This window comes from Sceloporus occidentalis, unplaced genomic scaffold (assembly GCF_023333645.1).
Source record: "Sceloporus occidentalis isolate IW3139 unplaced genomic scaffold, rSceOcc1.0.p SCAF_179, whole genome shotgun sequence".
NCBI lineage: Eukaryota > Metazoa > Chordata > Lepidosauria > Squamata > Phrynosomatidae > Sceloporus > Sceloporus occidentalis.
The window spans coordinates 139,786-156,475 of record NW_028317159.1 but is presented as its reverse complement, the minus strand read 5'-3'; the positions used below and the strand labels follow the sequence as shown (position 1 = coordinate 156,475).

General features: G+C 40.4%; 1 protein-coding gene across 1 annotated transcript; it reads left to right on the top strand.

Moving 5' to 3' along the window:
* Positions 1 to 4,551: 4,551 nt before the first annotated feature.
* On the top strand, positions 4,552 to 15,153 carry LOC149278806 (UNC93-like protein MFSD11). Its single transcript, XM_089501700.1, has 13 exons — positions 4,552 to 4,647; positions 5,013 to 5,068; positions 6,472 to 6,579; positions 7,087 to 7,166; positions 8,656 to 8,752; positions 8,839 to 8,897; positions 9,054 to 9,207; positions 10,281 to 10,321; positions 10,413 to 10,478; positions 11,909 to 12,034; positions 12,875 to 13,049; positions 14,016 to 14,151; positions 14,989 to 15,153. Exons 1-13 carry the CDS (start codon positions 4,552 to 4,554, stop codon positions 15,151 to 15,153), a joined length of 1,359 nt encoding a protein of 452 aa, XP_089357826.1.
* Positions 15,154 to 16,690: the final 1,537 nt, after the last annotated feature.

Below are 16,690 nucleotides of genomic sequence, written 5' to 3'. Positions count from 1 at the left end.
CAAAATTGTAAATATATATATATATATATATAATGTCAAAATATCTCTGAAGCAATAGACCTGATGAAGAGAGGATAACTCTTGAAAGCTTGTCTTTTAAATATTATGTTAGTTAAATAAAAAAGGTATCACCGAATACTCTGCAATACTGCAATTTTTTAACATCGTGTCTACTGGACTAATATGGCTTAACCTTTTTTTTACATATATGTATATATATATTTTATACACGGTAACCTACATACATACAATGCACATGTATGTATATAGGAACCCATGCTTTCTTAGGAGTGACACTATTAAGAGTTTAATGCACCACACATAATATTGGTTTTGTTGCGTTGAACTCTTAAAAGCGCCTTGCCATTATCGTGCCAAGTGTCTGGTTAGGAGGGACCGTCCCTCTTTGGAAAGGTGACCAGATGTCCCCATGGGAGACATTTCCCCTGAACCCCTCAAAATCAGAGTTTTATGAGGAAGGATAAGGCGCTTTGGGCCCTGAAGGAATCACACAGGAAGGGCCCCTTCTCTGGATTTCCTGCTTTAGAAACCCTTCCCCCCTTTTTTTCTCTGTTCGCTGCCTCTTTTGTTTCTGTTCTTTTAATCTTCTCTCTCTCTTTGCCAATTTCCTTTGGCCTATCTCTTTATTGCCCCTCACTTGCTGACACCTTTTCCTCACTTTTGTTTCTTCCTTTTTCATCTTGCTTGTCTGCCATTTGTAATCCTTCTTTTAGCTTCTATTCTGCGCATACACATATACACGTATGTTCATATACATTCATGCACATCTATTCACAGTACTGTTCTTACCGCATCCTCCACTTCCCTCCCTTGTGGCCTGTAGCTCTCTCTCTCACTGAGCCGCCATATGATGGCGTCACACAACGTGTGGCAATCATCCCCTCTATTTGACATTGCACGCTGACAAATAATAGAATTATTGCATTGCCGCTGTGTGGGACAGGTGAGTGGTACTGTCCAGTCACAACTCCGGGGGGCCCTGGAACAATTCCTGTAGGGCCCCTCAGCATGTCGGGGCCCTGGAGCAATTGTGTGCTCTGCTGTTGAGCACTGTCCATGAGCTTAGTATGTTCGGAGGGTATGGCAGGATCTGTGTTCTACAGCCCTTGTAATTGTTTGAGTTAAAGGGGCATTAAAACCTTTTTTTTTTTTTTTTTAAGTGTAACGGAACTCGCTCGGCTCCTCGCTGGCTTCTGAAGTGAATTCCAAGCAAAAGATGGCAGGAGGAAGGCAGCATCAGATGGTTAGTTAAAGGCTGCATTTCCTCAAAGCTCTTAAGCGTCCAGCGTCCCAGGGAGCCCCCCACCAACGAAAATACTTTGTAAGTTCACAGAGCCGGCGCTGTGGCTGACTAGCGGTAAGTAAATCACACGCAAGGAGATCTACAAATAGCAAGTAAAGTTGCATACAATGCCTCTATAACCCTCCGTCCCAAACCCCTTAAACAAAGGAGCCCCTCTGGCTATTTGAAATGTTGAGGGGGCAGCAAACTTGTGAAAAGAAGCCTGTGGCGCAGAAACCCCGCTGTCAGGACTGTCGTCTCAGATCAGAACTTAGGACGCTTTCAGCTACGTGACGGTGACACATTCTTATAACCAGGAACACTCCGCTGTCATTAAGTTCAATCTACATAAGAATATTGTGTTCCTTAGTTTTCACATGATTATTGTTTTTTGATGCTTTTAATTTAATCAATTTCATTTTTTTTGGGGGGGGGGGCTCAAGGGGTCTTACCTGTCAGATGACCCCCATTACTCCCCACATATACCCCTACATTTCATCCAATATATTTAATGACAGTTTTCGCATGTGGGATTACCTTTTTACTCCCCAAAAATATTTAACTGCTCGAAAAAAATGTACGACATTCCCAGTATTATTACTTCTAAGTACCAGGATGTATTGCGTTGTGTTTAGAGGAATGGTTGGGGGCAAAGGTTGAATTAAGGCCTTTTAGTGACAGCTTTTTTCTAACAGATTTATTCAGAAGCCAAATGATTTATTGCATTTATAAAATTAGATTTATAAAAATATTCTCAGCTGCTTATATGCACAATACTGTGACCTTTAGGGCCTTAAAACATAACCATCCAGCCTTCTGAGCTCTTTAACAGAGGGGCATCTGGGTAGGAGAGGCAACATGGGGAATGTGGGGGCTTAAAAAGGACACTTAGAGGAGGTATTTGGGTACTAAACTAGGGAGCAGCACGTGCAATTTATATATTATTATTATTTATTAATTTATATAGCGCCATTCTATTCCGCAGCAATGTACAATAGGCATAGCACATAGTTCATAAACATGGCAATTTGGATTGAAAGTAACAAAAGGTAAGGAAGGCCTGCCCAAAGATATACAGGCTTCAGAAAACATGCAAGGCCTGCAGTCGCTATCAGGAAGCTCCTGGGTTTAGTTATAGGCTATATTCTATCCTAATTATTAATACACTGAAATCGATCTTATTTACCCATTGTGTGTGTGTGTATATACGTGACATATGTGATACGTCTGGAAGTTTTTGTTAACAGGACGTGTCAGCACGCAGGGTGCCCTTACAGCAGTGAGGGAGTTAACCGCTGTTGGCCAGCCTATGATGATGTGGCATACACCCGAAGGCTTCTGGGATATGTAGTTTACAAGGTTAACTTGCTATACACATGTGACCGAGGGGAAAGAGAGAGACTGTGGCTACCGGTAAAGGTACGTTAAAATGTTCATTGTCTAGAACTCTAAGCGGATATTTCTTAATTAGCTGAGGTGGTAGAAGCAACTTTTAATTGTTCGACTCCATCTAAAACGTAAGTCTGACAATACACTCTTATTCGTTCCACAACGGAATCATTCCCGAGGTGTATGCATTTATTTCCTGTTACATATTTGCTCGGTAAATGAACAATTTCCTTTACTGGCCGTAACAACGAGTTAACGGGATAAACCACGTATAAATATCACAATAAACAGCCTCTTGGTAGCTCCCTTAGTCTGGCGATATGTGACAATAAGAATCCACTTCCCATAATGCACCGGGGGCCTCCTTCTGGGTCAGCTGACTCCTGGAAGAGGTCTGCAAATGTTCTGTCCCAGCAGATCACCAGCTCTCCCTACGCCGGCAAACTTAGTAATATAAGAAGGGGTAGCAGCCAGACATTTGATGATAGAGTCAGATCTAACTAAAAACGGGGTAAGTTAAGATCAGGGTGATATCATTTATATCGGTTATTCTGGATTCTGGGAGCTCGGTAGAGACAAGTTTAATTGTAAGTGATGTATTGGGGGTTATTAATCAATTATGGTTTTGGTGCCCAGTGGTCTTATCACCATAGCAACCAGTACACTGTTATGCACTGGATTATGTGTAAGAAGTTTCATTGTTCTTTAATTTTTCATTACTATTCCCATTTGAATGTTAATAAATCAGTGTAAACATTCATCAAGTCGTATAATACGGGATCCATGGTCATTTGCGCATATCCCGATCCTAAATTCAGCCATAAGAAATGGCATTTTATTTGTAGAGGTCCAGCAGGTTCCATAGAGCTATGACAATAACATTAACGGTACACAAAACTGACAATAATAAGCAAACATATTTAGACGTAATGATACAGAAGGAGACCCTGCTACCGCAAGCTTACAGTCCAGTAGAAATGATCTCGGTTACAGGATGACATCACATCATTAGCAAGGGCTTTATTAGTAAAATAAGTCTCCCAAGGAAGCTCTGGTTTTCTTTCTTTATCACATAGCCTTTTCTAAAAAAAACTTAAGAGCAAAAGAGCAGAGCTTCTCAAGGTCCCTTCTCAATTACCCCAAAAGCTAACGTAGTAAAATGGGGTAATGTGAGGGGATCCCAACAAAACTGCCCTGTGTATAGAGTCGCCACCTTTTCTGACAGGTAGAAACAAGTTTTACCTCTTACATGTGCGACATGACAATAATGGAGTGTGGTTGCAGCTGATTAAATTATCATAACCCAAACCTTTTCCAAATGTATCCTAGTAGGGTTTGATTTCCATCCAAGCCAAAGTTAAAATGGTTCCAAAATTCCCCAAGAACGTTAAATGGAATGGTTTTAGACTTGAGGACCTGCTTGACTCATTGCCAGCCTACTTATACTAATACAGAAATACAAGGATAATGAAGCTTCATCCAAACATTAAAGTTGTAACATAAAGGGGAAAAAACATTTCTTGTACATTGCTTAATGTAGGTCGGCAAACTTCCTTTATCCGCAGCCCTGTAGGCTGCCATTGTTGTCAGTCATGTGAAGTCTGTTCCTCCATAGACTTTCCTAAATCAGAATGTGCGGCTGGGTGATTGCCTTTGTATGGTTCCCCACAGTCCGTACGACGAGGAGTCGGGGTGTTTGTCTTGTATTTGTTTAGAGCGACACTAACATTTCGTGCTTAGATCATTGAAAGAAAAAAACGACGTTCAAAGTACTAAACCAACATCTTTTGTTTGTTCTTCTAGGATCGTGTTTAAAGGATCCATATCTTCCGGCTCAAAACAACCACCGACGAACAATCATGTCTCCAGAAAAAAAGAAACTATTAAACATTTTTATTCTGGGCTTTTCTTTCATGTTCTTATTCACTGCCTTCCAGACCTGCGGGAATGTAGCGGTATGTTTTAAAAGCTCCTATCTATTCCCTACTAAAGTTATGATAGTCTTTTTAAAGCGATGAATGTACTCATTATGCAGGCATAATTCCCTTCTAATTCCTAATATCCCAAATAGATATTGCTTCTTCTGCCGCACCCTTGGGCTTTCACCTTAAGACATGCTTTCAATTTTTGGTAAATTCCTGTTACTCAGGTTTTTAGTACCCTTGTTCCCTTGTTAATGTTTCACCTGCCCGAAAGTCTGTATTCGCCGTCGCTAATAAGTATAGGTTGTAGTGCAGTTGAAGCTGTTATATCTTAAAAATATATATTTCCACGGATACCATGAAGTTGCTGATTAACAATTTTGTTTCTCTCTCTTCAGCAAACGGTTATCTCAAACCTAAACAACACTGACTTTCATGGAAGTGGCTATACAAGGTAACTTTAGGATTGTAACTGTTGTTATTATATGATTCCACCAAGACGTCCCTGGCCATCGTTGCTGCCTTCTTTGTATAAAGCCTACTACAAGTAAAGGTGCTCTTCGGGGGGGAAAACGGTGGCCTAAAGAACCCATACCCCCCACACGACACACCAGTCGAGATGAAACAGAACCCTATTTTAGGACATAGACAGGACTAACATAATTAACACATAACATACTAGCGAGACAACACAGACACTAGACTAATCTCCCGATGCATACAACAATGGCAAATACACAACAGAGGTGAAGGGACTGGGGAAGTAACACTTAAACGTAGGCGAGACAGGGAGTCGATCTGAATACACATAGAAATGGGGGAAAAAGAGGGTGAATGTATGAAAAAGCCTAAACAATCCTAAAGCATGGGTCCAAGATTAAAACTATTGCCAAGTAAAAAAACAAAAAACCACAGTATCTTATACATTAAAACCATATGAAGATACGAAACAAAACAGAGAAAATATAATAGCAGGGATGTAACCCCAATAATCGCGTATAAACAGGGCCGTGTCCTGTTACATTGATTAATAAAGCTTCGTACGCAACATAAATAGCGCATCACATAACGAACTGGACTTACGGAAAAAGAATAGTTTGAGGGGCCTACACTTTACTATTCTATGTATGTATTTTTATTTATTGGAGCGCTAATTTACTTTGGGTTTTACAGTATAACAAAGAGGACGTACAATAAGTGGGTCGAGTAATAAGTAAAGTAGTCTCCAGTCCTTTTATTGTGGTATAGTAGGTATAAATACATTAGGAAAGGAGGTCCCTGGCCTGTGGAGCTTACATTCTAAGTAGTAGTAGGGTAGTGGGTAGACGTACAGATACCATCAGGGTGTGGAAGTGCAATAAAAAGTATACTTGGGGGGGGGGGGGGGGAGCGACATGATATATAAGGCTTCCATTCTAAACTCCCTTCCTGACATTAATAGGGTGAGAGGATTTAAACGTGCAGAGCAGAGGCATAAAGTTATCCGGAATTCAAGACATCTCAAGTTCCTACTGCAGGTGAAAATGGGCCACGTTAGATATTGAAAGCCAGGGTGACCGGTCAGCTAAACGGGGCGTAATAAGTCAGTCAATGGTGTTTCTGCACCCTTTTTTCGTTACTTCTGTTTTCTGCTCACCGAAAAGTGTCCCTGAGTCACAGGTTGTGTGGGTTGTGTGTATATATTTGTGTGTATATATTTGTGTGTGTTTCTGCGATCTCCTATTTATCAGCCTGTTTTATAAACAATGTTGAAAAGTGAGAATTTTTTTTTGTATACAAATCTTTTCTTTCTCGTATTATTATTATTATTATTTTTTTTAGTATTTATCATTATTGATCTCTCTTTCTTCATTTCAGCCTGGCCATTATATATAGTGTGTTTTCTGCCTCAAACCTTATAGCTCCTTCTGTTGTGGCTATTATCGGCAGTCAGTTTTCCATGTTCCTGAGCGGCTTATTTTACAGGTAAGCGACATCTATCGTTCTCTAACTTTCTTTCAGAACTCTGCATGGCTGGACTGGGGATGGCTAAGCGGCCCAGGCACTTCTAGTAGCTGTCACATCCTATACATCCACTGGCTGGATATGCACAGCCGCGCATTAGGATTTCTGTACCCGATCTGCTATATATATATATATATATATATATATATATATATATGCGGCCCTATTAGCCGATGGGCATTTGCCCGTGTGCCAGATGGCCAGTTCTGGCCGTCACTGTATGTTATTGGAATTCCGTTTGAAAGAATGTATCTATGTATATATATTATATGCGCATTTTGGAAATGTCCCCTGCTTTGTCATTTCCCACTAATCTGAAATCGTGTGTTTTTTAACAAACATGTAAGGAACCTAATCATAACCATGGTGTGAATAATGCTGTCCTGCAGAATAAATGTTTGATTGGTAATAATGTACGCCGGCATAATATGAACATTTGCTTTAATCATTTGTTTTTCTTTCTTCTAGTGCCTATATCGCCATGTTTATCCAGCCCTTCACGTGGTCCTTTTACACCTTGTCTGTTTTTATTGGGATTGCCGCTGCAGGTGACTATTTTGTTTTCTGGCCCCCGATGTGCTGTTTTCTTGTTTCTATTCAGAAACGCGCTATCCCAATGCCAGCCATCACTGAAAATATGCAAACAAAGCATAGATGTATAGTGTTTATTACATACGGTTCTTTTCCTGCTGCTAAATGCACATTTACAGATCAGGACAGGCGACATAATCTAAGATGATTTCTAATACAACAGATTGTATTGCGATAAACTAAAGCAGCCACCCAGCTCGTAGCAGGTGTTATGTGCTGGGGGCTTACAAAACGTGCATCTCTGACATGTATTCACTAAACTGGCCCTCTGTAGAAAAGGTGGACATTAAAGGGACGGTCTGATGCCCCAAGCAGCTTTGTTAATGATGAATGCATATTAAAAGGACTTGGTAAGCAATAAAACAGCAGCATAACCCCCTCTTCGCTCAATCAACCAGTGGCGGTGCCAAATACGCACTCTGGAGGACATCATTAGACCCCTTGGAAATCTTGTGCAAGCTTTGGAATCAATCAAGTTGTTGACCTGAAATGTTTTTTTTTCAAAGTTCTAGTTTACTGAATAAATGACTTTATATATCCAGCTGCCCAACCTCCATCTTAAGCTTTATTCACCAGAGAGCTGTAGTTTCATCTCCCTGGATTAACTTCATGTTACCAAGGGCCAACCGGTGAGATTTCTTCAGTCACCCCCACTGATTAAACTGTATATATTATACAGGCTTATATATTATACAGGACCAGCTCAGATAAGCTATCCTTGCGAAGATGTTTGCCATGTGTGACTCTTTATAATGCAAATTTGTAATAGTGAATAAAGGGAGGTAAAACCACAACTCTTCCACCATCTCTTTATTAAGTACGTTGTTTGTTTCTGAACACCGAAGATAAATAAATAAACGGGCCGAGCCATTTCTTGTGATTAAGCTGAACCGGTGACCACTCCATCGCCTGTTATTTAATACCCGTTCAGCCTGTCTGACAGTTCATTCACAAAGCCTTAAAGCGCCATCACGATCCCGCGTTCTACAGACACAGTCCACTTTTGTTGCTTTTTTTTGTAATGCAACAAGTCTTTTGGTTTACTAATTTCAATTTAAATGGGCAAATCACAACAAGCGCACGTTTTTGTGTTAAAACAAATGCTTTGTGTTCTGCCGGGGCTTTGTTCATCATCGGTCTGTGTGATGCTAATTATCACGTTAGATGGTGAATATCCAGCAAACGAAATGCTGAGCAGGAAAGACCAAAGAGCCATGGAATAACAGAAGACTGATTTTCGCATTACGTTGTACCGCATAAGGCCTTTTAATATTCTAAATACATATACAATACGAATCTTTCACAACCTAACTGGCAATTTTAGAGAAAAAAAACATTTCATTGTTATTCTGCAGACAAAGCTCCCTTTTTTTACAATATGTCTTTCGATGGCAATTTGGTAATTAGGTAAGGTGTTAAAAATGACCCAAAAATAATCTCTTTCAGTGCTCTGGACTGCTCAAGGAGCCTGCTTGACCGTTAATTCTGACGAAGACACTATTGGGAGAAATAGCGGCATATTCTGGGCACTTCTGCAGTTCAGGTTCGTTTTAACGCTGTGGCAGGTTTGATCACTCTCTAAAAGTAAACTTTGCAAGTTAACTTTGTTTGCTTTGGTTTCTTCTTCAGCATGCTGTTTGGAAACCTCTACATCTATGTGGCATGGAAAGGAGAAGTTAACATATCGGGTAGGTTTCATTGCGGTAGGAGTACTTATCCCTGGTTACACACATCTTCCCCCTAAAAACATCTTAAGGAGGGTTGCTTCTGATCTCCCTAGAGATATCTTGACGTCTGTATGCTGAGTACATGGCTAAAGAAAGTTCTATTTCTCTCCGTATCAGAAAGGGATCGCCGGACGGTATTCATAGCTCTGACCGTCATCAGCTTGGTAGGCACCGTCCTTTTCTTTCTCATCAGGACGCCAAATTCTTCCGGGTCAGAATCACTGGAGGATGACGGAGGATCAGACAGTAGCCTCGGCGGAGAGGGAAACATGTGAGTGACTCCTACCAAAGCACACAAATGCACTACTGCGCCACTAAAGCCATGTCAGAAATAAGTTACGTGTATTCTCAACAGCTCACAGTAGGGAAGTGGCATAAAGCAACATGATAAACCCATTGAGATGCAGATAAGAACCATTCGATCCACCCAGTCTGCTGTAAAGACCTTAAAGGAGAATGCCCACCATTTTTTTTTGTATTAGTAGATTAAAATAAGTTTTAAAAGCATTGTGCCTTCTTTCTTTAAAAAAAAAAAAACAACTTTTTTTTTTGTTTGTTTACTGTCCTGGGATGGCAGGCAGTCGGTTCTCACAGGCTTTTATCCTTGTCTTGTAATGTTTCAACCAAACACTTGGGGGCGCCATAAGCAACGCGTTAGCTTTTTATTTCTCTTTTTTTCTTCTTTCTTTGTGGCAGTGAAGATCACTACAATGCTTTGGTGAACAGATTAAAATTGCTGACATGATATTTTATTAAGTGTTTTTGCCTTTTCACAGTCTATGTGGTTTTATTTGCCAGTCATCTATATCATCCATTCTGGAGACAAAGGCTAGTATACTCGGTGCTCATTCCCTTTGCATCTGGATCAACCGGTGCTCTGACATTAAAGTCAAGTAACTGTAATTGCCGTGTGATACAAACAGGCCAGGTTTTAAGGCTACATAATGAATAAACACAGAGCATACATCGTCTTGATGGCCGATACATTGAACAACCGTTACCTAAGAAGAAATTCTTACAGCGCCATGTGATCGAGCTCCAAAACTAGCACTGGACATGTAAAATGCAGTCTAGGCTTGTGCCTCTGAAGCCTTATTCCTTCTTTCAGTTAATTCAGGTCCCTGATGAATCTTTAAATTATTTGTGATCATTCAAACTCTGCAAGCTAATCCAAATACAATTTCCGAGGACCTGCCGCAGGACCGATCTATCATTTTAAAAAATGTGTTTTAAAAGCTTTGGATCCGCTAACCTTACAAAGCATTGGTTTACATATTCCATATGTTTGCTCTGAAAGCATCTCCTGTACCCCATAACTTATGTGTTGATTCTTTTCAGCCACAGGTCTTCGCAAAGCAACATGTCAAAGGCCGTGAATGCTTTCAGTAAGTGTCCGCTTAAGGTGATTGTGTTTGAAAGGTAGACGTCTCCCCCAGGAAAGCTTCTAACCGTCTCTATTCACACGATGTTTTGCAGCCAGATCTATGAAGCTGTGTGTCACAAAAGAAATGCTACTGCTGAGCATATCAATGGCGTACACAGGTACGTGTGTTATTATATCGGATTGTCGACGCAGCACCGCACCTATACCGGTTTGTCAGTCGAGTATAAATATTTTGGAGATTTCTTGAAACGTTTACCTGATGGAAACTGAGATCTGTGACTCGCGGCGGCACATCCAGTATATCGTTATTTTAACTTTGCTTTGCATTAGCACCCTCGCAAAGTATATCTGATCCAATCTAGGGCAGAGAGATAAGTTAATGGGCAGGAATATCACGCAGATCACGAGAAAACAAATTGATACCTGGGGGTGACAAGACTGCCCTGGCACTAGCGGCCAAATAAATTAACCCCGGCTGATGGCTGGATATGCTTTTATGATCATGCAGCCAGGCATTTCCAGCCGGTTTATGGAGTGGTGTTGGCCAGTGGCCCACCGGGCATTTGCATTGGTTTTCAGATGGCCAGTCTAGGCCTGGTTGCCATTTTTGCAGCCGCTGTCTGGGAATTCTTTCAAAGTTGAATCTTTGAATGCTACGAAAGTGATCCCATGATAGACGCAATAGTATTATTAATAAAAAAGGCAATTACGGCAAATTCTAATAAGAAATCTGAACGCCGTTTTAATGAGAAAGGCTACTTGGCCAGGGAAGCCTCTTGCCGTCGCATGCTTCGTGAAGGAGCCTACATTCATGGCACGAGCGCGTTAAGGCACGGCACACAGGCAACACAAATGTTGTTTTTTTCTTTGTGGCTGGGTTACCACTGGACCCAGTGACTCCCTCTTTGTCAGCGGCACAGAAGCTCAAAGTGCTCCTCATAGAAGCCGGCTTAAAGGTTAGTTATCCGACGGCCGACGCGGATACCAGATGAGGCTGAAATGCCCCTTTTCTGGAAGCCAAAATCTATGATGCGTTTCTACATTGTGTGTCACCGGACTGCCCTTTATTTATGTGTTACCAAGACGATTAGTTTGACACAGAAAGAGGCCAATAGGCTAATAGAACCACATTTGTCATCCAATGGGATAGGGGGGCGCATCACGCGTATCAAATGGCCCTCTTCAGAATCCATTATCCAGAAGGTGACAGATTGCCGGATACTTGAAATGACATTTCTAGCCCTGGAATAGAAAAACGTTATTCATTTATATGCTCGTTTTTTATTCTCTCAGATGTGACTTTTTATCAGCTGCCTTTTGCCAATATTGTTGTCTATAGAAGACGTTTGTGAGATGATAGGGTTGTGCATTTGTGTTACTGATGTGAAATCCTGATGAATTGGCTTCTGTTCTTCACATCAGGATGGAACATAACGCATTAAAGATGACTGCGGACTGGCAATGACTGCTGTATTAGTGATTGTATACCATAACAAAAGGTTTTGGCACCTATGTGTTCATATGCTATATATTCATGTTAAACCCTGATGTTTAAATGCCCAATTTATTTTAATTTTTTCCCCCTAAGGGTTGGAACTCACATTTTATTCTGGTGTGTACGGAACCTGCATCGGTTCTATTAACTGGTTCGGAGCTGAAGCCAAGAGCCTTATCGGGCTGTCTGGAATATTTGTTGGCCTTGGAGAAATTTTAGGTTGGTATCTATGGGTTTTTTCTAAACATGTTTATGTTTAGGTATGCCTTGTATTTTCATTAGACTGGCCCATGGTCTGTGGTCATCTTCTATAAGACTGTCTGTAGTCTTTCCCTTTTCTGTTAAGACCAAATGGGGGTGTGTGCACACACTCACTCACTCACTCACTCACTCACTCACTATGTGGACAAATGTATTGGGACACCTGACCATTACACCAACAGGGACTTTTATGACATTGCATTCTAAATACATAGACATTAATATGAAGTTGGTCCCCATTTGCAGCTAAAACGGCTTCCACTCTTCTGGGAAAACTTTCCATAAGATCTTGGAGTGTTTCTATAGGATTTTTTGCCCATTAATCCAGTAGAGCATTTGTGAGGTCAGGTACTGATGTTGGACGAGAAGCCCCGGTTCGCAATCTCTGTTCCAGTTCATCTCAAAAGCATTCGATGGGTTAAGGTCAGGGCTCTGTGCGGCCGGTCAAGTTCTTCCACCCCAAACTCATTCACACACCGAACTTATGGAGCCTGCTTTGTGCCGGGACACAGTCATGCCGGAATAGAAAAGGGCCTTCCCCAAACTGTTCCCACAAAGTAGGAGGCACAGCATTGCGTTAAGATTTTCCTTCACTGGGCCTAGCCCAAAAGCCTGATTTCAATAATTTTGATTAGTGTCCCAATAATTTTGTCCATATAGCGGTCCGTAAAGACATAGGCGGACGAGCACTGCGTTTCCCCTGAGCTTGTGATACTCCTAAATAGGACGTTGTCTTGTTAATACTTTTTCTCATCTTGTCCGATTAACGGCTCTGTAATATCCTTGTCTATTTTGCAGGTGGTGGTGTTTTTGGGTTGCTCAGTAAGAACAGCCGTTTTGGTCGGAACCCTGTGTTCCTACTCGGTTTGGTGGTTCACTTCCTGGCATTCTACTTAATATTCCTCAACGTGCCCAACGATGCCCCCATCGCCTCTCGTGATGGAACGTTCAGCCGTGCGTTTGTAGATCCAAGGTACCAAACTCTTACTTTAATCTATTCCATCTAGGCTCCTCAAGCTTCCCAGTAATTTCTCCCTGTTCAAGTCAGGTAGCCATTGCTCCAAACTATTTTCTGCTGGCACCCCCATTCTGTTGTTGCTCTATATTGGTGTTGATGCATGCGCTCTATCCTGGATCATTTGGTTCTATGCAGATTCCCTACAGATATCCGTAAAGCTTTCTTTATAATCACGTCAGTGTTTTATAGCACATCAGCTAATGTGTGTTTTCTGAAAGAGGCTTTTACGGCCCCAGTTCCTATATAGTCACAATGTAAATAATACAGTAATGTATCCGATACATTAGAAAGCAAGGTACATCTTTGCTATTGGTGTATAGTTAAAATGTTAGGAGAAGTGCCTGGAACGATACAGATTAACACCGAAAAAATAGATAAGCGCAATACAATTAATAATAATAATTCACCTATGGACCCGCTAAACGATCCCCCAACACTCCATGTCTGTGTGTTGCTATGGTAACACATGCTAATGCACTAACTGCAATCATGAAGCAGGGATTATGCCATCTACATCACTGTTTACTTTGAACTTGTATGTTTTTTATATATATATATATATATATATATATATATATATATAAATTTACTTATGTAAGAGGTTTTGTAGCAACTAAAATTGGGCAGAATTGTTTATTCCATAAAAATCACTTCAGCCGTGTTTATTGGGTCATCTGGAAACATGGGTTAACATGGTGTGTGTGTGTGTATATATGTATATATATATATATATATATATATATATATATATATATGTGTGTGTATATCCAAGTGTTATGATTAATTTATCCTCTTTGGTATCATCATCTACCCGGGCTCCATGAGAGTAATCATGTAGTAACTGCAAGCCATCAATCTTCATTTTGGGATTTGTAGAACGCTTGTGATAAATTAACACTCGCATTCTGTTGTCTTTTGCAGCAAGTTCCTGGCCCTGTTCAGCAGCTTTTTGCTGGGACTGGGAGACAGTTGCTTTAACACTCAGCTTCTCAGTATTCTGGGGTCTTTGTATGCGGAGGACAGCGCTCCTGCGTTCGCCATTTTCAAGTTTGTTCAGGTATACATCAAAAATCTTCAGACTGTGTTTTCCGTGACTATACCACGTGTCTTTGTGGGCTTGGACACATAATCAGAAATGCAGACAAAATCTCATACTGTTAATGGTTTGTTAAATGTAAGTGGAACGTTACGGGGAACGTGGGACGCATGAATTGTTTACATTCTGAATGTTACAGAAAACCTTTTTGTTTGCATTGATGGAAATGCAAGCACATGTATAGGTCAAAAGGAAGCAGTATTTCATTTTGCTGTCCGCAAAAAATGCAAATTTAATCTTTTTAGTTGTTAATTTGCATGTTGGGGTGTCACAAATGAATGATTATGAAACGGATTTAAACGTTTGACCTGGTCTCAGGGTATGGTTGTATTTCTTCCGGCACACTGTACACGTTTTATGTACCTCCTGCCCCAGATACGTGGCATATATCCGTACTCTATTTCTCTTTAGCCTTTTAAGAAGGATTTTTTGTTTTTTTTTATGGCAACCACCTATCTACGCCTGCTTTTGTGTCACGAAAATTGTCAAAAATATTTGTTCATTATTAAAGAACTCGGAAAGGGTTTAGACATTGAACTTTATTAACGTCCAAACCTTTCTATTATAAAACTTGATTGCCTTAATGCTGTGTGTGGTAACAAAACATGTTTTGTTCAGGTGGGAAGGTGATATAGCTTTGAAATGAAGGATACGGTTGTATTCCGTGCGCTGTATAGGAAACTCATAGTGAAGATTCCACTTTTCTGCGAATGACTTCTAAGTGCACTTATTTTACTTGCTGTCTTACTCGAGGCATACAATCAGCAGTCACTAATACGCACTTTCCTTCTCTTTCAGTCCATAAGCACGGCTGTGGCTTTCTTCTATAGTAACTACCTCCTCCTGCAGTGGCAGCTGCTTATCATGGTGATATTTGGCTTCTTTGGAACCATTGCGTTTTTCTTTGTGGAGCTGGGCGCAGTCCATCAGGGGCCTCAGGACACTCGCTACGGAAGTATATGAGCGGACACGCTGTTACCCAGACACCGACTATGAATCGTCTGCTTGCCGATATACTGGGCTAGGAATGGATAACCAAATCTTACCTTTGCGTTTAGAGAGACTCTGAGAACCAACAGGCTGTGATAAACCCCGTGTCCCAACAGCCCATAGTTTTGCTTCTTACCCTCATATGCCTGTAAAAGAAATTGGTTGGTATCTACTGTAAAGAAAGCGGCATACAATCTACTCAGGCTTGCAAACTTGGAACTCTTGGAATTGTATTAACTGCTACACAATTGGCATAGAGATATTCTGGATCCTGCTTTCAGGAGTTTCTAGACCTGTTCTCAAGTAACACTTTCCAAAGCATCCTTGCTTGACCACAATTGGAAGACTTCACTCCCCAGTCCTGCTGGCAGACTGTTTTGTGCTTGCGGAGTGGCTTGTGACACTACCTTCACACTGGTATGGGAATTCTGTGCACCGTGTAATATAATCTGGCATCACTATTTTATACTATATTTTACAGACTATGATCGGGTTTGTTTTATTATTATTATTAGTGTTTTTTAAGTTTGTGCTGTTTGTGTAAAAGGGATAAACCAGGGTTGTGTTTGCACCATCCTTGAGGATTTGATGACTGATATCCGTTATCTGATAATATACTTGAGATCTAAAGTTAAATTATTATATTGTGGAGACGGGGAAAAAAAAAAAAAAAAAGCCAGAGGCTTATGTGAATTAATTTAACCAATTTCTTACAGGCAATGTGTGAATATAAGGCTGATGTGTTTATTGCCCAGATGAGCTTTTGAATTCACCGCTACTATGTACTATAAAGGATCAACTCAGCCCTTCAGACAGAAGTCAGAGGTTAGGGTTGGTCCTACGTAAAACAAAGTCAATTTTATGAGATTGGTCTTTTGAGCTTGCCGAAACCCTATTTTTATTTTTCATTTTTGTCTGCTTTGCCTAGCCATTTTATACGGTGTCTTAACATGCTTAGGCAAGCTAGGATTTAAAAAAGACAAATGTTCTTTAAAAAAGAACTCTTTTGTTTAAATCTACCGGTATATTTAATTTAAAGGAAGAAAGGGTTATTTTAAGCGGTGCTTGTAGATTACATTTTGATTGGTGACTTATTTAGTATTGCAATATGAGGGCACTGTTGGAAGAAAAAGATCTTGATTTAAAGGGGAAGGCTCAACTTTTTTTTTCTTTTTCATCAATATTATCAGAAATTAAAAATATGTTTTAAAATATATTATGCTGCTTTTTTGTTTTGTTTTAAACATTCTACTTCTTTGATTTTATAATGTGTTAAGGACAGCTACATATTAGCCATTTATAACATATGCACTGGATGACATGTTAGCACTAGACAATTGTCCTGACCCCTTATCATTCATTGTTAATCACCCAGTCAGAGACTCAGACTGACTATGAAGGAACGCACTAGAATAACTATAAATAATCAGCTCATTGTGTTGTTTTGAGCAGGGAAAGTCACCAAAGTATCTCTTGACAAATACGACAGCCTCCAGGTCTGCAGATAAAG